Source organism: Protopterus annectens, chromosome 14.part0 (genome assembly GCF_019279795.1).
Source record: "Protopterus annectens isolate FY-2018-M chromosome 14.part0, PAN1.0, whole genome shotgun sequence".
In the NCBI taxonomy this organism is placed as follows: domain Eukaryota; kingdom Metazoa; phylum Chordata; order Ceratodontiformes; family Protopteridae; genus Protopterus; species Protopterus annectens.
Genome location: NC_056748.1, coordinates 564267552 through 564293887, shown reverse-complemented (window position 1 = coordinate 564293887; position 26336 = coordinate 564267552). Strand labels below are relative to the sequence as shown.

Below are 26336 nucleotides of genomic sequence, written 5' to 3'. Positions count from 1 at the left end.
TAATTAATAACAATTGACTACATCATTGGTGTCATTCTGGGGGGACCCAGTATGTGTTTGCCTAGAATGAGATGCTAGATAATAGTTTGTGTTGCCATGATTAGCTTACACCTTTCATCCTAGGGCATCTGCATATTCTCTAAATTAAAACCTTTGCTGCTCTCATACTGCCTTTTTAGGGAAAGTCCCCCTGCTGGTCATTTCTACATGAAAGACTCAACTCAAATTCTTACAAAGTCATGGTGACACTTCTCAGTGCTAAGAATCTAAGTAGAAATATGGCATAACTTTGAAACTCTTCTGCGGCTCAAACACATTCTTATTTGCATTGTTACTGAGACATGATTTCAGTGCAGTGACCAGCAATGTCTTAGTACTAGAGTTTAGCACTTATCATGTCTTCTGACCCTTAGGTAATTGTAGGGGTATCTGTGTATTTGTTAGGAATGCTAATACCACACATCAAATTAACCATGACTGTAAATTGGAGCTCCTGGAAATTTAAATTGCCCTTAACAGATTCATTTTTTACTTCATTGCTAACTACTTTATCAATGCACTGGAGAAAATTGTAAACCTACACGAAGGGACTCTGGCTGACAGAGTTCACAGACGATTGCAAGTTGGGAGCTATTATTAACTCCCCAAGTGATGTTGACATCCTACAGAATGGCCTCACTGACACCAATGACTGGTGTCAGAATCATGGCCTTAAGCTCAATGCCAAAAAATGTGTCATCATCCCCTTTGGGGAAAAACCCGGTTCCCATGAATTACCACATTGATGGTGGTCCACTGAACGCAGAAGGCATAATAAGAGATCTGGGAACACAGGTTGACAGCAACCTCTCTTTAGATCAAAACATTGCCACTATGGTCAAAAAGTCCTTCTATGTGACACATCTCATTACTAAGGGTTTTGCATCCATCAAGAAAGAGGTCATTGTCTTCCCTCTTCTCTTCCCTCATTAGGTCAATCATTGAATACAATTCCCCATTTGGTATGTACCTCACTAGACACCTGCAACAACTGGAGAGGCCGCAAAAGTACCTCACAAAGAGGATCCTAGGCCTTAAACACTTGTCCTATATGGACAGACTCAAAAAAACTCCAACTATTCTTGGTCTCATATCGCATACTTAGAGGTGATCTCTGCTTGACTTAAAGCCATGTATGACCCAGCTCTGTTAGAAATGCTACATCTAAAGAAATCCCAATCCCTCCACACCCCACACTGCAGAGACCTCAGCCTCGTTATCGCAATCAACAGAACGTTCTGGAAGGACAGGTTCATATCCTAGAGACTGCCCATGCTATGGAATATACTTCCCATACATGTGAAGCAGAGCACTTCGCTGACCCCCTTCAAGAGAAATCTTGTTGAGTGGATGGGAAATAGAATATTCACCCCAGGGATAACTTCAGTGGCTCTATTCAACAGAGGCACTGGGAACTAAGGTCGAGTGGCATGATGCCAGGCTGATCTTATGGCAAGGCTTATTAAGGCCCCAGGGCCATTAGCCTAGTACACACCTATGAACCTGTAACATCCTTAACATGGTCTTTAACAAACTAGCCCCTATTTGCACCCACTGTACAGTTCCTCATTTCTGGTTAAATCTGACCACAAGTTGGTCATCTTCCCTGTCAAGCCAAGTTGTTCTACCCAATCAACAAATGAGACCATCTTTAGTGACTTCTTCAGGGCAAGACTATTTCACCTTGTAGAAGACCTACACAAAATTCCCAACAGTTCCTTGCAGCCCACTTAAAAGAGCTGCCAGATTGACTTCCAACTTTTGTCAACACCTAAACTGCTGCAGCGAAAAATCAATACCTATCTGCCCTAAAATATAATGGTAAATTCAGAAATAAATCTCTGTGGTGGAGCTTCACTATAAGTAAATTGCATAACAAAAGGAAAATCACAAAGTGCAAGAAATTCCCATCCCCCGTACCTCAAAACTACACTGAAACATGCCAGCAAGGAACTTGTGGGCACTATTAGAAAATGTAAAGCAGAGTACAAACTTATGGTTGCCACAGATACCAATGAAAACTGTTAATCTTTCTTCCACTCTGTCAGAAAATAAGGGAATAGTGTCCAACAGTGCACTGAGCACATTCATAACATCTCACACTCTGATCCCAACAATATAGTCAGTGTAGTAACAGACCAATTTAGTGCTAGCTTTACCTCACCAACCCAAATTGTTGCCCCCACTAGCCCTGGAAATTTGGTTTTCCCTTAATTCACCTTGAAACAAGTCTCAAACTCCCTTTCAGAGGCTAAAAATGTACTTCCATTGCACCAAGCAACATACCAGATTTCATTCTCATATGTATTTAGTATGTATTATTGGAATTAGCTACTTAAATTGTTCAACCTCAGCCTGTCTGTAGGATTAGTTCCTGATGCCTGGATAATAGCCATTGTACTGTCTTCTCAAGGGTGGCTCCTCTACATATCTAGGTAATTATAGGCCCATCAACTTCACCAGCCTTGTATGCAAAGCCATGGGATGTATAACATCAGAACTCATTTATACAGACATGGGCAACTTAACTGATCTAGTCCTCACACTGTGGTTTTGTGAGATGCAGGTTCTGCCACCTAAACCTAGCAAGCTTCTTTTAAAAGGTTACAGAGGCTGTGGACAGTGGCCACTCTGCGCACACTGCTTATCTTGAACTGGCCAAGGCTTTTGCTACTATTCCTTACACTGGAATTACTGAAAAAAGTAGATAAACTTAATGTAAATCGCTATCTTCTCCATAGCGTTACAAATATGTTATCCAACAGATCCAAGATAGTTAAAGTTACACTGAAATTGTAATGCATAGTGTGCTACAGGGGTCCATGCTAGGCCCTCTTCTGTTAAGCATTTATTTTGCAGACAATCAAACCAATATCCTGGAAGTGTGGTTAACTGTATTTGCTGACAACTAGAAGCTGGATACCTTACACTCATCCACTCATACTAACGATCTCAAGTAAGTGTTCGAATGTGCACATCACTGTTGTACTGAAAACAGTTTAAAGTGAAATCCAAAAAAGTCAGTGTAGTGTTCAATGAAAAAGATGCTGCCTCCACATATGTTATAAATGGTACTCCTGTTCAGACTGGGAATAGTTTAAGAAACCTGGGTATTTATGTGAATAACTCTCTCTCTCTCTCTCTCTCGCTCTCTCTCTCTTATTTGATCATTATGCTTCCACCGCAGTCGGGGAGTCCTTTTATCTAATCCAATTAATTATCAAAAGGATATCTTCAAGAGCTGAAGGACATTATACCCCTGTATTTGTCCTTTCTCAGGCCTATCACTGAATATAGTGCCCCTTTGGTATATACAAATCCAAGCATATCGCTCAGCTGTAAAGTCCCTAAAGATTTCTAATTAAGCAAATTGAAGGTCTTAAATCCTTCAGCTATCCCAAAAGATAGCAGTACTCTGCTTGTAGTCAGTAGTGTACTGGCTACTCCAGTGGGTAGCTTTTTGAGCTATGAAAGACTCCATCCTATTTGACTTTCTATTTCTTTACAAAATTAGTGCTTCTACAGACACCTGCCCTACAGTCTTAAACCTACACCAAAACAAAAGTAAGACTAGTTGGATGGATAGGTTCTTAGCACAGTTTATTCCCATCCTCTGGAATAATTTGTCGTTCAGGTCAAAGTACTGCTTTGGCTTCTGTTAAGGCTAGTCTTTGACTGAATGACCAGACATAAATTTACACCAGATGTCTGATTGTAAGGCCCTGCAGCAGTTTGGAAGGTGTTTGACAAAAAGCGGATCAAGAACTTATTACGTTTGTCTTCTTAAAGATGTATTTGGTTAGGCATCATAAATTCTCTGTGATTGCTTGTATTACTTCTGTGTTCCTAAATCCCATTTATTGAAACATCAAGAAAAAGAGCCGTAATCAAAGTGCAGTAGTTTTGAGTTGTTGAGTTGAATTAATTAATAAGTTGCCTAGCATACAGTGCTACGTAAGGTGCCTTGTAAACTACGCAAGCTTGTCCTGGCTCATAGACTGGTGGCTACTCAGTTACACAGCTTTGCGCTTCTGAGAGCAGGAGTTTCAGCACTGCATATAAATGCAGTTACTGGGGTGATGCCTGTTGGGACTGATACCTTCTGTTACAAGCTGGGTCAAGTTGTCTTCTGCACGATCCCTGCTTATTTGTTGGAATATGTCTTTTCCAGTCAGTGTTAAGGCCTCCAACAGTTATCAGTTTATATTGTTTGTCTTTGACTATTTGTTTGGGACTGAGGTTGACGTCATCATCATTTAATATTATTTTGGTTCCAAAGAACAGAGGTGGCTAACTTCACAGCACCTTTGCAAATGGAGAATAGTTGCATGACTGCCGAATCATACACCAGTGCACTGTACGAACAAGTACATAAATGCATAGATCTTGGCATACCCAACAAAACTAAGATGTTCTCCTCCAAAAAAAAAAGGAAGCCAATCTGGTGGTCCCCTGCCATAAACAAACTCTACAACAGAAGGAGAAAACTGATGCGAAATAAGGTGAAGTCCCAAGACTGGAAAAACTCCCGTATCAGCCTCAACAAAAGGTTAAGATCCCTCATCAAATCCTCCAAAGCTAGCTATGAAAACAGAATTGCAGCAGATAGTAAGGACAACCACAAGGCCTTCTATAGTTATGTAAGGAATCTCTATGGTAATACCCAGATTTGTTCTGAGCTACTGCACAATGGTACCTGCTATACCAAGCCAGCAGATGTTGCCAGTATACTGGCAGACACATTCGGTGCCAACTCCCCCCCCCCCCCCAAAGTACCAATCACAATACCAGTAGATTGCCAGGCACCCAGTATTACTGCTGCACAGGTTAAAACAGCACTGTCCAAGGCCAAGCATACAGCTTCTATGGGACCTGACAGTATGCATGGCTGTGTTCTACATGAACTACAGAGTGAACTGGCACCTCACCTGTGTGCCCTGTTCAATCACAGCCTCACCTCGGGCTTTGTCTCTACCGAATGGCACACTGCTATAGTCATTCCTGTCCACAAAGGAGGAGTGACTACAGACCATGGGAACTATCACCCCATTAGCCTGACAAGTCTGATATGCAAAGCTATGGAACACATCATCATGGACCTAATAAACAAGGATATAGGGAATCTCCAAACTCTGGATCCCACAGAGTTTGGTTTTGTGAAGGGTAGATCATACCTGCCCAATTTGGTCAACTTCTTTGACTCCGTCACCAGAGCTGTGGATGAAGGCAGGGTGGTTCATACAGCCTACCTTGATCTGGCCAAGGGCTTTGATACCATTCTCCACTCAGGAATCCTAGAAAAACACACTAAGCTAGGCATCAATCCATATAACACTAGGTGGGTTGCAAACTGGCTCACAGATAGAACCCACAGTATGAAAGCAGCTGACTCCGTCAGACTGCTGACCATTCACTAGTGGAGTCCCAAAGGAATCGGTCCTGGGTCCTTTCCTGTTTGGTATCTGCTTCTCAGAAGTCCAGGCCACCACAAAGGGACTCTGGCTGACAAAGTTTGCAGACGATTTCAGGTTGGGAGCCATTATTAACTCCCCAAGTGATGTTAACATCCTACAGAAAGGCCTCACTGAGACCAATGACTGGTGTCAGAATCATGGCCTTAAGCTCAATGCCAAAAAATGTGTCCTCATTCCCTTTGGGAAAAACCCAGTTCCCATGAATTACCACGTTGATGGTAGTCCACTGAACACAGAAGGCGTTATAAGAGATCTGGGAACACAGGTTGACAGCAGCCTCTCTTTTGACCACCACACTGCCACTGTGGTCAGAACGTCCTTCCATGTGGCACATCTCATTACTAAGGGTTTTACATCCAGGAAGAAGGAGGTCATTGTCTCCCTCTACTCTTCCCTCATTAGGCCAATCAGAGTACAATGCCCCATTTGGCATGTACCTCACTAGACACCTGGAACAACTGGAGAGGCCGCAAAAGTACCTAACAAAGAGGATACTAGGCCTTAAACACTTGTCCTATATGAACAGACTCAAAAAAACTCCAACTATTCTCTGTCTCGTATCACCTACTTAGAGGTGATCTCTGCTTGACTTACAAAGCCATGTGTGACCCAGCTCTGTTGGAAATGCTACATCTAAAGAAATCCCAATCCCTCTGCACCACATGCTCCAAAGACCTCAACCTCATTACCACAATCAACAGAACGTGCTGGAGGGACAGGTTCATAACCCAGAGACTGCCCATGCTATAGAATAGACTTCCCATACATGTCAAACAGAGCACCTCACTGGCCCTCTTCAAGAGAAATCTTTATGAGTGGATGGGAAATAGAAAATTCACCCTGGGGATCACTCCAGTGGCTCTACTCGACAGAGGCACTGGAAACGAAGGTCGAATGACACGATGCCAGGATAATCCTATGAGCTAGGCTTGTAAAGGCTCCAGGGACATTAGCCTAGTACATACCCATGAACCTATGAACCTATAGCATTCAAGGTGTCTTGCACAAGATGTTTAAAGATGGGGAATGTACTTTAGCTGTGAATATTTGCATTGCTGCCAAGTGTCCCTTCTTTTGTCATCCAGTGAGAATGCTGTAACAAGTGACATTATTATTGGTAGGTTGTTTGAGACTGAGGTTGACTTCATCATCTAATATTATTACACCTACCCAGCATTCTTACCTGGTCATTTGTCTGTGAAGATGGGATACTTCTGAGTAACACACATTCTGTGTACATGCTGCATGTTCTCCCTGTGTTTGCTTGGGTTTTCTCTGGGTGCTCTGATTTCTTCCCAAATTCCAAAGACATACAGTAGACTGAATGGACACTCAGAATAGGCCATAGGTGTGTGTGTGTGTGTGTGTGTGTGTGTGTGTGTGTGTGTGTGTGTGTGTGTGTGTGTGTGTGTGTGTGTGTGTGTGAGAGAAAACAGTGGCAGGTTACCCAACTAGTGGAGTAAATTACTGGCTATAGATGATGGGGGGGGGGGGTTATGGATGGCTGGATCCAGCTGTTTGCCAAGATTCAATTAGTTAGGAGTTATAAGTGGATAGCCACATTTCCAGTTGTACCCATTTGTTATTTTAGGCTTGCTCTGTCCATGTATGCTTTAATTTTCACTTATTTTAACAAAAACATATTTATTTAAGTATCACTTATAAGCAATCCATGCATTTGTATAAATGTAAACAAACCATATTGAATTATTTTCAGTTGCAGACATTATTCATCACATACAGTCTTCCGAGCAGTCATTGTCAGTCTAACATTACGTAGCTCATTCAATCCTTGCGCTCTCTTAAACCTCATTCCTCTTCCAAACAGTATTCTGCATGTATTCTTCCCACAATTCCAATTTTTTTCTATGTAATTTGCTCCTATCCTTTTCTAAAGACCCCACTTCCATTCTTTTATCCCTGTTACTATATTTACTACTTTTAATACAGCTGCTTTAGATTTTGATTTCCGTTTTCCAGTAATTGCTTTTTTGTCAGCCACAAGAATTAAACTCAACAAGATGTCACTGTGACTAGGCAATTCAGATCCTGTATCATAGCTCAGAAAAATCATTCCTAAGTTACACCAGTTTGCTCTCTCAGTATTTCTGACAGAGTGGTGTGCAGGAATTCTTCAAGTCTGACAACTAATTACAGTTGCAAAATATGTTCCCAGGTACCTCTTTTTCTTCCAGATCACACCTTTAACCTTTGCAGTATACCTTAGGAAAATTCTTTGGAGTCTGCTTGGGGTATAAATACCTATGCAAATAGTTCCATGCAAAAATTTTAAATCTTTTAGACTTTGTCGCATATTTGGGAGCCATGCATATATCCTCTCACTGTTTCTTTTGTGAATTGCGTATCCATTCTCTCTTCCCAATTTTTATAACCTCCTCTGATAAATTCTTATAGTTATCATGCAATATTTATATGCCATATTAATTATCCTTTATTTAACAGCATCTTCTCTTCTAGATTCAGCTAAAAACTTTACCAGTGCTGGTCTTTCACTTAGGATCCCCCTATGTCTTTCTGTTTGCCTGTACTATAGCAATCCTTGATAGGGAAGGCAATCTGTATCCTGCAGCACAAATATGTCCTTGGCCTCTTCCCATTCTGTTACCTTTCCCTGTCTTAATTTGCTCCCAGTATCATGGTTCCTTTGTCAGTTTTTCCTTCAGTAAATTCCAGACCCCTCTTTCCTGTTCTCCGTATCCCTAATTACAGTCATGGTGGTTTGCTAGTTAATGGGTCGAGAGTTAATTGAGTTAGTGGAGTAATACTGTGTGGGTTGTTGATTTCTTGTGGTGTTCCCACTTCTTTTTTTTAGCTATTCATAGAGAGAAAGTGTGTGTGTGTGTGTGTGTGTGTGTGTGTGTGTGTGTGTGTGTGTGTGTGTGTGTGTGTGTGTGTGTGTGTGTGTGTGTGTGTGTGTGTGTGTGTGTGTATACCATATATAAAGATTCTGTACTTTATAAATAGTAGTAGTAGTGTTTGGTGTTTCCCTTTTGTACTGTTGTCTTCTTTTGTCAGTGTAGGTTGATAGGGAGTTGGGTATAAAGTCTTTTGATATACCATTGTTCATTCATTGTTTGCTGTGTAGCCTATGCTAATTTTTCCTTTCCTCTGCAGCTGTTAGCATGGAGAAGAAGGAAAAAGGGTTTCAAAAAGTGTGAAGCTTTTGGCCAGAAGGTACCATCCCAGGATGCAGACGATTAGTGAGTTCACTGCCCCAGTGCGTTGCACATAGATACATAGTGCAGTATTTGTGCCTGTTTTGGGTAGTCAACGAGCACCATGCAAATTTGCTGTTAAAAGGCCTGTTGCCCTCAACAGCAGCTCCTACCTTCCTCTCCCCTTTGCCCATGAAGAAGCTTGACAACGGAGATAGAGATGGGGGCAAAGAAAATGCTATGGATCCAATGGTACAAGAAAAGGACAGGGGGAACAGGACAGGGGGAACTGCAAGTGAGCAGCTCCCTGGCCCTCTGAATAGTCTGACCCGAAAATCCACCATTCTTCTCTTTTGGCTCCTCCCACCTGTAGACAAATCCCCTATGATGCCAACTTTGGAGAAATCGGCCTCCTTCTTTCTACGTGTCCCCATCCCCTTTTCAGCTAAGGGTGGGTCTAGTTCAGGTAGGGTATGTTCCTCCTCCTCTCCTGTTACCCCATTAGAATTTTCAACAGTCTTCTCCCTCTCTCCCTTCTGATCCAAATTTATTTGGTTCTAATCCAGTTGTCGAATCTCAGTGCCAGAAGAAAGGTATCTAAGCCTTCTTTGGCCTCGTCGACTGTCTATCCGCTTGATTTGAAGTTTGTGATCTCTTGATTTACTGGTTTCCCATCCATATCCACTTATCAATCTAGTGTCACTGTGGCATGGAGAGAACCAGATGTGGTGTAACCAGTCCCCAAGAAGCACAATAAAATTTTAGCATCTCCTAAGGATCCACCACATTGGATTAAGAGGCCCAGAGTTGATGCCATCATGGTGGCAGCTGCCACCAAAAGGGCATTTTAGAATAGAGTTCCATGGTCCATCCTCTGAACTGGGACTGAAAGACACACAGCCCTCCCAGGCGGTCACAAGAGTGCATGGCAGCCTGGCTGAGGCTGCAGGGTTTCCAGGTCTTCCCTTACCTGGACGATTGGCTCCTTACCACTTCCACAAGAGTGTCTTTTGTCAAAGCTCAGGACCCCTTACTCCAGCTGTGGTTGTCCTTGGGATCCCTGCGAACAATGAAAAGTCCAGTGTAGAACCTGCACAAGTGTTGGAGTTCATAGGCTGTCATTTGGATACGGATGCTCAGACAGCAAAATGTGTGATCCACATATTAAACTCACTCCAAACAGAGGCTTTCCCATCTGTTTGTATATCAAAAACCTTCTGCCTACTTGATATTTCAGCTGTTGGGACACATGGCAGCTTTGATTTGCTTGGTATCCCTAGCTAGGTACCATATGAGGATTTTGTGGTGGACATTAGCGGCTCAGTGGTAATACCGTATTCATCCCATGCATTTCCCTGTTGCTGTAACAAACAGTTGTATTCAGTTCAAATGGTGGTTGGAGTCTCCCTTTGTCGCCACTGGGCAACCGTTCATTCCTCCCCAACCTTCAGCCATAGTCACTACAAACACCTCCCTCTCTTGGGGTGGGGAATGGGGCATTTCAAAGGGAAGACTGTTCAACAAAAATGGTCTCCATTCAAAGCCTATGTCCACATTAGTGTCTTGGAGATTAGAGCTGTCCTCCTAACATAGCAGACTTTTCAGGATCTTCTCCCAAGGGAGTATTATCTATTGAAGTGGACAATACATCTGGGATTTGCTGCCTAAATAAGCAGGAAGAGCCCAATTTTTTACTCTTAGTCAGGAAACCATGAGGGTGTGGCAGTGGGTGATCTCCTACAGTTTCTGATTGCAGTTAACATCCCAAGGAAATCAGAAATCTTGGCAGACGGTTCAAGCAGGAACATCCTTTTCCCTCATAACTGGATTCTGAATCCAGAAGCAGCAGCTTGGATTTTCCAATGCTGGGGCACCCTTATTTGTTTGCCACCCCATCCAACACAAAGTGCAGCAGTTTTTATGCCATGGTTCCTCCTGAAGGACAGTCACCAAGGGAATGCTGTTCTATGTGCTTGGCCCCCAGGTCTCCTGTATGCCTAATCAATGAATCTCCTCATAATAAAGTTTCTTCAGAAATCCCAATGCACAGCAGCTATGATTTTTATTGCTTGATTCTGACCCTGACAAGTTTGGTTTCCTTTTCTGTGGCCTGAGCTCTGACACCCACCCTGGGTACTCTGCTCTATTCTGGAGTGGATTTCCCATCTGGCAGGGATCACAATGCCCAACCTTCATACCCATAGGTTAACAGCCTGGGTTCTTCAGTTCCCGTGATGGCCATAGATTCCAAGCACTCTGGCAGAGTTAGTGATACTAATCTTCTTCCCAGAAACCTACTAGGAAGATCTTTGCTAGCAAGTGGGAAACTGTTTGCTATTAGGGCTTTGTTTAAGGGTGTAGATGCCTTTTCAGCTCTGCTTAATGTGATTCTGGATTTCCTTGCTGACCTGTTTCAGTTTGGTTTAAGATATTCCACCGTCAAGGTTCAGCTTCCTGCTATTTCTAATTTTCACATTGACAGATAACAATCATGTAGCTGCTCTTAAGATTTCTAGGGCCTTTTCGAGAGGTACATTTTTGTTGCTCCCTCCTATTTGGTACCCTTTTTTCCCCCCTTGGGATTTACCGTTTATACTACGAGTTTTTGTCAGTCCTCCTATTGAGCCCTCCACCACTATTCCCTTAAAGTTGCTGTCTTGGAAGCCCATCTTCCTAGTGGCTATTACATTGGTGAGAGAGTTCACGGAAATGCAGTCTTTATCTTCTGTTCCCCCTTATGTAATGTTTTGCAAGGATAGGGTTACCCTCGAATCTGATCCCTCCTTTTTGCCAAAGGTAGCCTCTGATTCTACTTTAAATCATCTGATTCACTTGCTTGTATTTGTCCCAAATTTTTGTAATAAGGGTGAATATTTGCTACACTGTTTAAACATTCATAGATAATTGAGATTCTATTTAGACTGAAACAAAGCCTTTAGGAAAATTGATCAACTCTTTTTGTCTCCTTTTCCAAGGCCAGACTAGGCAGGATAGTATCAAAAGCAACCTTATCCAAATGGCTGCCTGATTGCATTTCCTGTGTGTACAACTTGAGGGAGTAGCCTTTGTCTGCTAAACCTAAAGGTCATTCTACCTGAGTAGTGGTTACTTTTGTTGGTTTTGTTTTCTCCAGTGCCTGTATTGACGACTTTTATGCTGCTGGTGCTTGGGCTAATGCTAGTACCTTTGTGTCCTATTACAAATTGGATGTTCAGTTGAAGTCCAGGACTTCTCTTGGTTCCACCATTCTTTGAAATGTTCTCTCCTAGTGCCTCCTTGGGAGGATACATGCCTGGGTATTGTATCTCACAGGTTGAACCCTGACAGAAAAAAACTGCATCAAATACAAAAGTTATGGATTTACCATAATGATAGATCTGCTTTGCGTAGTTCAACCATTTCTCCATTCTGTCATCCTCTTGCTGTGAAGGATAATGACTGAACTTTTGGGGATTTCCACTTAGAGTCCTTTGTTAAGCTCAAGGAGTGATTCTTGCATGTTTAATATCTCTCTCAGATGCAAACTCAGTCGGAGGTAGATAGGTGGGAGCAAGGTATTATGGTTAGAGGAGGTGGTGCTTTAGAGTTGAAGCCTCTTGGAGAGGCCGGCATTGGATCTGATAACCAAAAGGTCAAATCTGATGGAAACAGACAAAAATGTATCTATTACTGTAGTAACTACGTACATTTTTGTTTTGGTTAACTTGGTTGCATAAGGAAGAGATTGCACCACTGGCTTTTGTTTTATTGTGAAACTTGGACTTTTGATACATTAATATACAACATTTTGAAACTGGAAAATTTTGAAACTGATAGAAGAAATGGAGGACATCTTTAGCTTAAAGTTTATTAAAGGGTTTGAGCCCAAGCATCGTACAGAGTATGCAAATGTTATACAACATAGTGGTAAAAATGCAACATTCACAGGGCCTAAAAGGATAAAAAAAAATACATTGGAAGATTCAAAAGCAAACCACCCTGGTAGTCAGTCGATGTCAGCAAATTTTAAAATAAATGGAAGAAAATCCTTAAAACACCAGTTAGGACTAGAATCCACTGGGATGAAAATATAAGAAAAGCTTAATAACTTAAGGCCACTAAAGACTGGCAAAGCATCTAGTGAACTGAGGCTATCCTCTGAGGCAAAGGATAATTAGAAATCTGTCTTCAGTTACATTAGAAAACTGAGCTCTCGGGAATATTGGATATACAGCCATTTTCATCAATCTGTAAAAAAGGAACTGTTTTAATAGATAGAGCTTTCTTTCTCCTTCAGTAACACAGCAACTGATGGCAAATTCTTTAGATTTTACCTGGGGAGTGCCCTTCTGTAATCTTTGTGGAGCAAAAATGATCTCTTTATGTCAGCATGAAAGAAGTGAACAGAACGCTGTCAGCTTTTCAGGACAGCTTCCCTATGGATCCCCTTCAGATCAGTGCCGACAGTACTGCAATTATGTCATATATCAGTAAGTAGTTGTAGAGGATATCTTTTCAACTCTAACACAATGACAGATCAAGTCTGTCTACATTCAGCATAGTCATTATTTGCTTGCTGCATCTCCCAAGACTGAAGAACCAACTAGTAGATTCTCCCATCTGGCAAACAACTAGTTTCTTGACTGAAAACGGAATCTTTAGACTTTTTGTAACATTTTACAAACATTGGCGTGCAAGAAGTTGGCCTGACTGCCTAACATCTCAGCGATCAACTCCAACCCTCAATGCTGTTTCTTATCAAACTATAGAGCAAACATTTTTTCAGTTTCGTGGACCTTACCTTACATTAGCTTATGCCTTCTTTCCATTTCTTATCCAGAAGTTACTTCCCAAGGCAGAAAAGGGCAAAAATTTTCTTATGCTCATTGTTTTATCGCCAGAGGAGCTGTGAGCTGGTGACAGAGGTAACAGTTCTTCAACCATGTTTCTTTTCCTCACCACATTTGGATGATGTGTAATTATGAATAATTATTCCTTTTTTGAACTCCCCCTAAAGTAGGCCAGAAGATTTACCATAAGGAAATCATACATACAAAAATGGTAATTTGTCACTCCAAAGGTTCTAGTCCCAATTATTTTTTTGATTCCGAGAGTCTTTGATTACTCATCTGTTTGAAGGCCTTTTAGCATATTTTTTGGCAAAGTACATGTACCTGCTATTTCTGCTTATGCACCAGCCTTTCAACAGATAGCAGTTGTTTTCATCCTTGAATACTTTTAAATTCTGCCTTCCATTTAAGGCTTTCTGAAAAAAATGCCTTTCCTCCATGATGATTAAAATGGAGGCAGAGTTTTCTTCTCTAATAATAATTCGTTAACACAGTGGGCAAACACTTGTTTTGGTTTCTGTATTGTCAGTATTTAGTATTTCAGAGTTGCAAGTGTTGTGCTTGCTCCGGCCTCATACAAAGTCGCTTGAAAAATTCATTTATCAATCCCCACCTACTGTAGATGCTGTAATGGGCCTCCTATGGTTCAACAGCAACCAGATGAAAGAGCATTATCTAAGATATTTTAACTGGCATTTGTGTTCCAGCACCAGGTATCAACTGAATGGTGCCTTGAACTTGTATTATCCATTTGTCAAATTGTTAGTGCCCCAACTAGACGTCTAAGTAAACCAGAATGATTTGGCAAGATAGAATTACAACCTGCTAAGAATTAAAACCCTCTCTTTTCAGAAATACTGTGCAGTGCTAAAATGTTTTCTAATGTATACATCTTTACTTGCTGTTCAGTTAGACCTTTCATGGTCCCACCTGTATCCATTAGTTCATTCTGAAGATAGTATTCCTCAACTTGAAGCTTGTTTACCCATCTTCTCATTTTGAAAAGTTGCCATGTGAGATGTTAAGTGGCTAAGAAAACCAACCTTTTAATGAGATCTTAGGCTTTGATGACCTTTTCAAAAATTCCCTAACATATGCCATACTCTTGTTGCCAAGCAATTTCAATATATCATAAACCTGCCTTTAGCCAGTGGTGGCATATCCTCACAACTCTGAAAGGTATCCACATTTATTTTTCTGCTCCGATATGGTGACCCACTCCTACCATCTTCATATTGACATATTTATCTTTTCTCGCTGCCTAAAGTCCACAGTATCATCCTATTATGGTCACTTACATCACCTCCTGTAACCTGTTCAGCTGTTGCAAACAGCATAACTTCAGCAACTTGTATAGTATTTTAACCACTGCACTTTGCCTAATTAACCAAATGCTTTCCATCGTGGATCAAATGTAGCACATTGGAGCTGTCTTTGCAGTATCTTGTAGTTATCTGCTGATCTCCACGTGTCTCCACTGTATCCATAGTTATTTCTGTCAACCGACAATCAAAGCTAGTCATACTGTGCTGCCAGTGTAACATTCTGACAACTCTGCAGATAAACTATGTGGGTGCAAAGTTTATTCCATTATCACCTGTCTTTATCCCTGATCATTTCATGAATCTACAACAGTAGTACTTGTACTCTTTCAGCATGTACTGTTACTCAAGTATATTTACAAAACTGTACTCCGATACATAAAAATATCTGTAATGAAGAACCTAATGAGAGAGGGAACTGCAGTACATGCTTGGCAGTATAAAGAGAATAGTTATTTGTTAGATTGACTGACACTCGAGCACTGTTTTTTATCCGAATTTAAAAGATAACTTCAAACAATCCAGTTGGATGACGATAAAAAAAAAAAAAAAGATACTGTGTACAGCTCTACCTTTTCTGGCAGTCTTGTTTCCTCAAAGGAAATTTCTTCAGGGTTCTGCATACATATATATTGCTCCCATGCAGATGTTTTTGTACCAGAAATGCTGGGAGTTTTTCTTCTTGTTCACATTTATTGTCTGTTTGCTAATAGAGTTAGGTGAACTGGTCCTTAGACTTTTTGTTTTTAGCCATGACCCAAGACACACAGCATAAACTGAACAAAGTTGATAATGTAATATGTACAGTAAAAAACATGATAAAATACAATGATGTTCTTCATACCACATTGCTGCAGTCCTAACACTTGGGTAGTCCGCTGCCCCAGTCGGCCCGAATACCAAAGTATATGGCTGACGTCGGTCAAGGCGCATTAGTCTGACGTCAGGACGTCAGGGTACAAATGCGCATGACCGACGTCATATCCTCAGTCTTTTTTGCCGCATGGTCCGATGCAGAAGCAGTTTTGCAAGTGCAGGTTGGCGTTCTGAGATTTTCCGAAGTCGGAGTTTCAGACCGAATCCAAATTGGCTAAGTACCCCGTTGGGGATTATTTTGGTTTTTTCTTGCCTCAGTATTTTACCGGACAAACAAAAGAATCTTTCTCTTTACTTCCATCAACTATCTCATCAGTCCGGGCTGACTGCAAGGACAGTCCTTCAAGCCTTAGGGTTCATGGCATCTTGTATTCTGGTACTTCCCAATGCCAAACTGCATATGAGGAAGCTACAATGGTATCTCAAAAATGTATGGACACAGCACTGCCAGGATTTGGACACTGTCATTCAAATAATACCTTGCATTCAAAAGGAATTTTTGTGGTGGGCTCAGGAATGTCACCTAAACAAGGGACTCTCTGTGACCCGGCCAGAGGCGAGTCAGATTCTAACGACAGATGCCTCAGACACAGCTTGGGGAGCTCATCTGAATGGAAAGTGGATACAAGACAAGTGGCCTGCCAGACTGCAGCATCTACATATCAACATGAAGGAGATGTTAGCAGTCCAGTTTGCATTACTGGCTTTCAAGGATTTACTTCTTCCAGGGCAGGTGTTGATTCTAACAGACAACACAACTGTCATGTGGTACATCAACAAACAAGGGGAACACATTCTTATCCTCTATGCAGGCAAGCAATGATTTTGTGGGAGATCATGCTAAGCTTGCAGCTGAATCTTCAAGCAAGGTTTCTGCCAGGAGCACAGAACTCCTTAGCAGATGTGTTAAGCAGGCAAATCATGGATCCCCACGAGTGGAAACTGGATCTTCATGTATTTCAGACATTGACAGTGTCATGGGGAACTCCAGACATAGATCTGTTCGCTTCTCCACTAAACCACCAGCTGCCAAAGTTTTGCACCAAAAGGTTTCATCACACAGCCTGGAAAGTGGATGCTCTTTCTTTCAGTTGGAAAAATCTTCATGTGTATGCCTTTCCACCTCTGCCTCTCCTCCCAAAGGTACTTCTAAAGGTCAGACAAGACAAGCCAAGGATGATTTTAATAGCTCGATTGGCCTCGCAGCACTGGTACCCATTGCTGAGGAGTCTGGTAAGGAAGCCTCCATGGCCCTTACCTTTGATTCCACACCTATTGTCTCAGAAGGACGGGCATCTGCTCAATGTCAAGCTTCACTCTCTTCATCTAACAGCTTGGCATATTCTGTTTTGAACCATAGCAGGTCTCAGCTTCCTCAACAAGTTTTGAATGTGATTATGGAAGCCAGAAGACCTAGTACAAGGAAAGTGTACGCAGTGGAAGAGATTTTTATTCTGGTGTGCAGCAAAGGATTTGGATGTTTCTGAGCCGAATTTGAGTGTGGCTCTTCAATATCTTACTGAGTTATTGGACAAAGGTTTGTCTTTCTCTTCCATTAAGATTCATGCTGCAGCAATTTCAGCTCACTATGATTGTGACCCACCATTGTTTTCTCATCCTTTGTTCAAGCAATTTCTTAGAGGGGCAAAGAATATAAGACCCCACGAGAGCTCCTACTCCTGCTTGGGACCTCAATTTTGTGTTGGAGAAACTCACTCTACAACCTTTTGAGCCTGCAGCTACTGCTGAATTGAAATATTTGTCATGGAAGACTGCTTTTTGTTAGCCATTACATCTGCAAGAAGGGTGTCTGAATTGCAGGCCCTTATGGCGGTTGAGCCTTTCCTGATTTTTCATAAGGATAGGGTATCTTTACGTACTAATCCTTCCTTTATTCCTAAAGTGGTTTCTAGTGTGGCTTTAAACCAAACTATTCATTTGCCTACCTTTTATGCAGATCCCCAAAATAAGGGGGAAAAGATTTTGCACACTTTAGATGTACACAGGCAGTTGCGTTATTATTTAAGCAGGACTAAGGATTTTAGGCAGTCTCAGCAGTTGTTTGTTTCTTTTGCTTTGAGTTCTCAGGGCAAGCCTGTGTCAAAACAAACTATTTCTAAGTGGATTGGGTTTTGCATTGCATTTTGTTATTCCCATCATGGCAAGGAGATTCCAGCTGGGATTAGGCCTCATTCCACTAGGGCTACTGCCACTTCTACAGCATTTCTAAAGGGGGTGGCAACTAAGGATATTTTGGAGGCAGCTACTTGGAGTTCAGTGCATACTTTCTCTAAGCATTACCACCTTCCTCTCTACTCTAAATCTAGGGCTGGTTTTGCCACGGCTATTTTGCAGGGCATGTTGTCAGCTCCTGCTTCCTTATGATTTGCCAGCCTCCCTTACCTCTGCTTTGGGATTCTACCCAAGTGTTAGGACTGCAGCAATGTGGTATGAAGAACATAGTACAGTTTTGTACCTACCATAAATGTAGATGTTCGAAGATCCACATTGCTGCAGTCCAATTTACCCTCCCTCCCCTCTGTGTTTAGGGGTGGTTGTGTGGGTGAGGTTATACTCTTGTAAATTTGTATATATTGTATATATATTTGGTGCAGGAGTGTGTGGTGTTTTTTGGTTTTAGCCTTATCTTTTTAGGGTCTTCTGACATCTGGGGCAAGAAAAGACTGAGGATATGACGTCGGTCATGCGCATTTGTACCCTGACGTCCTGACGTCAGAGACTAATGCGCCTTGACCGACGTCAGCCATATACTTTGGTATTCGGGCCGACTGGGACAGCGGACTACCCAAGTGTTAGGACTGCAGCAATGTGGATCTTCGAACATCTACATTTATGGTAGGTACAAAACTGTACTTTATATAAGCTTAAACAATAATACATTCATATCATTTATAATATACATAAAATAGGCTATAGATAGTATAACCTTTAACAGAAAAATGTAGTTTGACAGCGGTATTGAACTCTTAAAGCAAATTCGTATGCATAATATGTACAAAATATACATATTGTGAACAGATACCAAAGACACTAACAGCAAAAATCCTTTGACATTCACTGACATTTTAGCTATGGTCTCTAATCCATCCATCCATCCATCCATCCACAATCCGTTTTTCCTATTTTTTGTACATGGAGACTGGGTGTCATTTCAACAGTGCCACTCATCTAGAGCCATGGTGTTATTCCACACCACACACTCCCATGCACACACACATCTATGGTCAAGTTAGAGTGTCCAGTTCACCTACTTACATGTCTTTGGAATGTGGAAAGAAAATGGAGCACCCAGAGGAAACCCACAAGAACACAGGGAGGGCATGCACCCTAGCCAAGATTTGAACCAGGGATCCTCTTGCTGTGAAACGACAGTGTTGAAATGTAAGCATTATTATTTTTGCTTTGAGTGTTTCAGTAGAATTCTGTGGTGCTGGTGTGGGTTAATAAATCTGAGAGTGGGATATTAAAGTCTTAAGCATAAAGTCGCATTATATCCAGTATGTTCTGAATGAAAACCTATGAGTCTGATTTCACAGATCCTTTGGTGCTCATTGTGGTTTTAAATGCATTCTTCTGCCTTATTTCGTATGATTCTGTTTTCTTACAGTTTTGTTTAATTTTGCTAAGTTGATTGCTTAAGGATTACTCCATATGCAGTGTACATAAATCAGAAGTGTGGTTATTCTTCCATTTCAGGTGTTCTCCTGTATGGTCCCCCTGGTTGTGGCAAAACTCTGATTGCCAAGGCTACTGCAAAGGAAGCTTCATGTCGCTTCATTAACCTACAGCCATCCACACTAACTGACAAGTGGTATGGAGAATCCCAGAAGCTAGCAGCTGCTGTTTTCTCTCTGGCTATTAAGCTGGAACCCTCCATCATCTTTATTGATGAAATAGGTAATGCAAAAACTCTGCCTGTAATGTGAACATTTACTTTTATGTTAGGTTGTGACATCACTTTTATGTGGTCAGTACTTTAGGTTTAAAAGTTCCACATATTTAAAATTCAGTTTGTAGTTAATCATTTAGTTTGTATTTTGCTTATGTATTCTGTCAGATTTTTTTTTTAGTGTTTGCTCGTTCTCCTTTTATAGGTAGCATTTTATTCATTGCCAGCAGGTATCAGGAGCAGCAGTGCAAGATTTTTCTGACTGATTCATGTGAAATTTCTTCAGTTTTTGCTATTTAGTCTTCTTGTGATGGATTGAAGTGTAAACTGCATTCCCATGGTGGTTGAGACCAAAGCAATTTGCTATGCAAATGGCACAAAGATGGTTATCCTAAGTGCCAGTTGTTAGAGCCATCTCTACCCCACAACACTGTATGTACCACCAGCGATCATGATGGTGCCTAGTTCTATAAGAGATGAAGTTGCCATTCATGTTAAACAGCAAGGATGTCTTTGTTGGGATCTATATTATATATTCGAAGCTTCAAAATTTCAAACCTCATATGTTCGACAACATATGAACGAAACTCGAATCTTCAAATATATAAATACGTAAAAAAAACACTTACCTTAACACTATGAACAGGGGGGAAAGCCCCCCTGCACCCCCTTACTTTTAAATATACCAACTCCAAAACCGCACTTCAGTGCAGAAAAGGGAAATTTTCCCATTCTGCGCTTATGGAGCCGTTGCCTTTCATCTTCAAACTTTTTAGAGTTCGATCATATGGTGTCGAACATATGACATTCCAACTCTGAAATGTTCAGTAATTTAATAGGGACCCCTTTGTTGTATATTTATGAGGTGGTAGTTAATGTGTTGGTGTCAGACCAGTATGCATTGTGCCAATGCCTGACACCCAAAATTAACAGACTATTCTGAAACTTCAAATGGGTGTTCATTTTAAAACTGAAAAAAAAAAATAACTTCCAGCCCCTGAATTTCACTATACCAGGTTATACCCAGTATCTCTACACTTTAAATACCCAGTACAGGTTTATGTTAAGATTAAATAGTTAGAAAAGTCAAATATGCAGCACTGCCGTCATACTGTAGTAGTCAGGGTGTGTGCCATTCTTCATTGTCAAATCTTTACATTTAGACTCTTTTTAAATACAGTTGTAATTTCTGTACACAGTACCCATCATGATGGGACGTACATCAGAGTAGGATACCTTCGCCAGGGCCCTTGCAGGTGTATACTCTGTAGTGTCATCACCTTTAAATGAAGACTAACCTAGTTTTTATGGATTCATTAAAAATTTAGTAGAAATGAAAACTGCTGAAACTTTGCAAGATGAAGTATTGGGCAGTTGTCTGGTTCTGCGTTTTTTTTTTTTTTTGCTTCTGTTATGCAGATGCCAGAAGAGATTGGTTTAGACCCAGCTTGCTGTTTTCATGTTGTCACAAAAAGGTTTCTAGTTAGTGCTAACAATGTAACCAGCACCCATTCTGGGCTAGTTGTAATCTGATTGTACAATATTTGTGTGAGCTATTATCCCATGTCCTTTCTTACTCCTCATCGAGATTCATTAATCAGTTATTTCAGCACATCTGTCTGTGGATCCTCCTTTTTCAATGCATTATCATGTCAAAATGCTTTTGAAAGCAATTTTTTATAAGATGTCTTCAAGGAGATAGGTGGCTCCTCCTTGGTATCTTAATTTTTGTGTCAGCGAGTCAAAACTCCACCTGAAACGGCTATTCTGGCTGATTTGAAGTACTGCACATGGAAATCTGTTTTATTGATTGATCTAACCTCTACAAGAAGAGTTTCAAGGACTTATAACAATACATCCTGAGTTTTACAGGTCAGCAGACTGTAAACACAATCAGGAAAAGTTGGGTGGACTTTCGAAGAGCTAATGTTTATTTTAATCTACACTGTTTTGCTGTGAAGTAGAGAAACTTGCAGTTGAGTTTCTTGTATCCTGTGGGGGAAACTAACATGATGTGTCACAGAAAAACTCATACTGTTCTGCATTGCCGCCTCACAGCAAGAGATTCTCCGGTTCGATCCTCGGCTGAGGTGCCTTCTGTGTGAAGTCTGCATATCCTCCCTGTGGTCGCATGGTTTTCCTCCCACATCCCAAAGACATGCTGTAGGGGGATTGCATACTCTAAATTGGCCCTAGGCTTGAGTGCGTGTGTGTGCCTTCCGTGGAAGGTTGGGAGCCGGGCTAGCAACTCGACACCGTAAAACTCCACTGCCAATCATGAGTGGACAGGTGATCCACTGTCGCAACCCCTAACCAGGAAAAGTCTAAGGAAGAAGTAGCCAGAAAAAAATCAGCTTTGTAACAATGTGGCACACTGAATACATTGCTGCTAATTTTACTTAGCAGTGAGTTAGAGTTACAAAACAGTAACCACAGTGGAAGCAGACTGTCTGGCAAAATACAAATAGACAGCAGTATAGTTCAGTTCATATAGTAACTAGAATTAAGCATTAGTTTACATGAATGCCATCTAATGTTCTCAGCTTGTAGTCTGAGAATAGTACAAAAAGTAAGGTTTCAAGTTTAAGAGATTGGGTTAGTTAATTTAAAAAGTGGTCAAATTTAATTTTATAATTTATGAAGTCCATCACATAAAATTTGAACTTGGTGGTAAATTTTCAGGATTAAACATTGAAAACAATTCTAAGGCAGAGAATATAAGCACAGTGAATTAGATAGAAATTCTTGAAAATCCTGTACCTAATGTAATACCTAAATCTCAGATTCAGTTGCTCTGGTCAATTCTTGCAATTGCCAGAAAAGTTATTACTTTGAACTGGAAAAGTAAACAATATTTGATGTTGAAAGAATTTATTAATTTAGCAAAAGTTGTTTGTAAAAAAGAACTGCAAACCATTTGTTATAGAACTCAGAACATTACTCATAAAAAATTAGCATGGCAAAAACTGGAAAACCTTTTGAACAAATACTGATAACTTTTCATGGATAAAATGATTGTTTATCATGGATGAATATAAATATTGTAAATAGTTTTGCTATTTTATTGTATTTGTTATATGTACATTTGCATATGTTTATAATGAAAACAAAATAAAAATACTTTTGGAAAAAAAAGAAATTCTTGAAAATTATGAATGCTGATTAAAACTATAGAACATGTAGACTTGTATGCATTGTAAAAAAAAATAGAAGTTAGAGGTTTAGAAATATTTTGCCAAGATGTAAGACATGATGTAATACATTCATATAATGTTTCACTTGATTATTGAATTTTTGCTAGGACAAAGTTCATTAATCTAAAATAAGCCAAGCATTAGTTATGAAGTGTCTGCTCTCCAGCTGTTAACGCAACAAGAACATTTTTTTCTCTCTCTCGAGTTCCATTCTGGGCTATACATGTGGAGTATTAATGGTTCATTAGTGATCAGAACTGTGCCCTCACTTTCCCATTTCAGCAGTCTGAGACAATTGCCCACTTCAAAACACACACTTTTTTTTAAAGAGTTTAGCTTAAAGGGTTGTTTCATTCTTTAATCTTCGATTAGACTCCTTCAGTCTTCGGAGATATTTTAACTCTAATTGGGTGATCTTAAGCAGGCAATGCCAGGGTGTTGACCTTGAAAAAGAGAAGACATACTTGTGCACAGTGGCCACTTAACAAAGGAGTAAAACAAATATGTGACCACTGTCTGCTTCTCCTGCCATGAAGTCAGCACACTCAGGCTCTTGACCATTGCATCCAGCCCACCTGTCTGCAGTTGGAGGTATCTGCCTCTGATTTCCCAGTAATTGGAGTTAATTGCTGTAGGTTAGTGAGTGTGTATATAGCTTTAAGAAGCTATTTAAGGGCTTGCATTAGAGTATAAATACTGAGCACTTGCGAGCCTAATTGCCATTTTGCAGTTAGCTGTTGAGATCTGAACATGTATGTATGTAAGCTATCTGTTAGTTCGTTCTTATTTAAAGATGTTGCTATCTATCCTGATGTGTTTCTTTGCATTAAAGCATCTAAACGAAACCCCAAGCATTCTTTTTTTGTGTTAGAGACGAACAAGCAACATGGTGTCGGAAGCGACATGTCTAAAGGGCATGAAGTTTGAGATGGCATGGGTAAAATGATTAGAGACACTTTGCTACAATTGGAGTAATGTACAGGAGTGAATCATCCCAAAAAGGGGTAAAACTTTGCAAGACAGGTCTGAAATGAATTTAAAAATTAAATCTTACTCAGCACTATTTCTTCATATAATATGAAAAGGGGCATACAGAACGTTCTAAGCGATATTCATATAAACAAATATGTACGTTATTGATAAAAATATTCAAATTACTATGGAAAATATTTAAAATTAAGTCCATATTGTATAAAATGAATAAAATAAAGGGGAAATGACTGCATTTTTGCAAAGCATATATATTTTCATATTAAGCAAAGATATCCAAGTTTTCAGAAGTGTATTAAGTGTTTGGATGTTTGTGCAGAATTACAGTAAAGCTATTTCGAAAAGTACGGCCAGTACAAGGCGTATTTCGCAGAGTACAGCCATTATAGAGCATATTTCGCAAAGAAAAGTATTTCGGAGGGTTTATTGTATCTTTGGATGTTACAAGCACACGGAACTGTTTGCGCATAATTACAAGGGCCGTATTTTTAGTCTGTTTGTGTATACTTTGTGGGCATGGCAGACAGATTTCGAAAGCCCAGTGCACTTGTGTTTGACAGTAATATTGCTGAGAAATGGAGTGTGTTTGCGCAAGAGTACGACATTTTCATACAGGCTACATTTTCCGATAGATCATACAAAGGCATTTATTCTACATACGTTAGCTGGGTCAGAAGCCATAGAAAGGGAACTCTCATTTGTGTATGCACCTGCTATTTATGCTGGAGAAGGAAAACAGTTATATTGTTGTACAGGCTGAGTTAAGGGAGGACCCAGAGTGCTTAAAACGTAAATTCAGAGAAATGTGTAACCCCCAGACCAGTGTTACAATGGAAGGGCACTTATATTACACAAGGGATCAGAAGCCAGGTGAAACTTTTGCAGCATATATAACTGACCTGAGAAATAAAGGAAAACGTGCAAATTTGGTGACTTAAGGGATGAGTTGATAAAAGACTTGAGTGTGGCATAAAAGATGATGCTGTGTGAAAGACTTTGCTTCTTGACAGTGATTTAACTTTGAATAAGACCATTGAGATTTGTCAGATATACGAGCTTACAGAAAAGCACACATATATGCTTACATATGAGAATAGCACTAGAAGGTACAGTGATAAAGCTCATGTTAATAGTATGCAGCACATGGTTAAGAGAAACAGGCCCAAGTACATAGCAGCTGTAACCCCTCCAGCAGCTATTGTAAACCTCAGAACTTTCTAGCAAATTCCAGACTTTGCATAGCCTCAGTGAATCATAAGAGCGAGTCAGCAAACTCAAAGGATGAGCCTCAATCTAGTTTCATTGCCAACTGTCATAATTGTGGTGGTAATCATGAATCTAAAAGGAAGAAATTTTTAACTTTTGGTCAACAAAATACCACAAATGTAATAAATGTAATAATTTCAAAAGGCCCTTATTCTTTTATTAAAGGGGAGCATTTTAAGAAATGAGTTGATCAGTTAGATGGTGGCAAGGCTACTCCTTATGTTGATGGTGTGTCGGTGCTTCATGAAACAGTCGATGGCGTAGATTTAAGGGCAAAGAATGAAGTATTTGCTGTTCAGATAAATGGCAAGCCCATAGAGCTCAAAGTTGATACAGGTGCCAAGTGCAATGTTATGTCTGCAGAAACATTTGTGAGAGTGTTTAAAGGTGAAAGGCTTGATTTGGCAAGGTGTGAGAAACTTGTTGCCTATGCAGGTGAAGAAATTCAAATCGAAGGCTCAGTAGTGCTTTCATGTTGCTTCGCTGGAAGAAGCTACGACTTATTTTATGAGGTCAAGAGGCACATCCAGTCATTATTAGGGCTCAGAGGCTCCTTAACTGGGACTGCTTTCATTTAGCAAGGAACTCCACCATGTTAGCTTAAAAGACCACTACTCTAATTTTGCCCAGCACATTTTTTCTACCTTTTCCAAGACAAACTAAGCAAACTTCCAGTTGTGTACTCCATGAAGTTAGACCCAAAGGTCAGTCCAGTTATCAGGCCAGGACAAAAAGTTCCAATAGCCATGCAGGACAGAGTCAAAGCCGAGTTAGCTAAAATGGTGCGACAAAATGTGATTTGTCCAGTGGAAACTCTAAATGAATGGGTATGTTCCATGGTGGTAGCTCACAAGAAAAGCTCAGATGACATCAGAATATGTATTGACCCATGAGATTTGAACAAATCACTAAAAACACCTCCTCACCCGGTGTGCACAGTCGAAGGAGTCGCAGCCTTGATGCTAACTGCCACTGTTTGTTTCTGTCTTAGATGCAAAGAGTTCATTTTGGCAAATTCAGCTTGACAAAAAAAATCCTGATTACTCACTACTTTCAGTACTCTGTTTGGCAGGTTCAGATTTTTGAGAATGCCATTTGGGATAAATTCTGCAAGTAAAGTCTTTCAACGTACAATGGAGCAAATTTTTTCTAGGTATCCCTGTGCTATCATAGTAGACATACTAGTAGGAGGTTGTGATGAAACGCTACATGACAGAAACCTCAGAGAAGTTCTAGAAAGGGTACATCAAGTGAATCTAA

General features: G+C 40.5%; 1 protein-coding gene across 2 annotated transcripts in view; it reads left to right on the top strand.

Annotated features, from left to right (window-relative positions):
- ATAD1 (ATPase family AAA domain containing 1) overlaps nt 1-26336 on the top strand; it is a gene marked incomplete at its 5' end in the record, with an annotated part of 404664 nt that overhangs the window by 50654 nt on the left and 327674 nt on the right. For both annotated transcript variants that reach the window (XM_044056305.1, XM_044056306.1), the window contains 1 exon segment: nt 19434-19634. In XM_044056305.1, the coding sequence (XP_043912240.1) occupies nt 19434-19634 (201 nt within the window).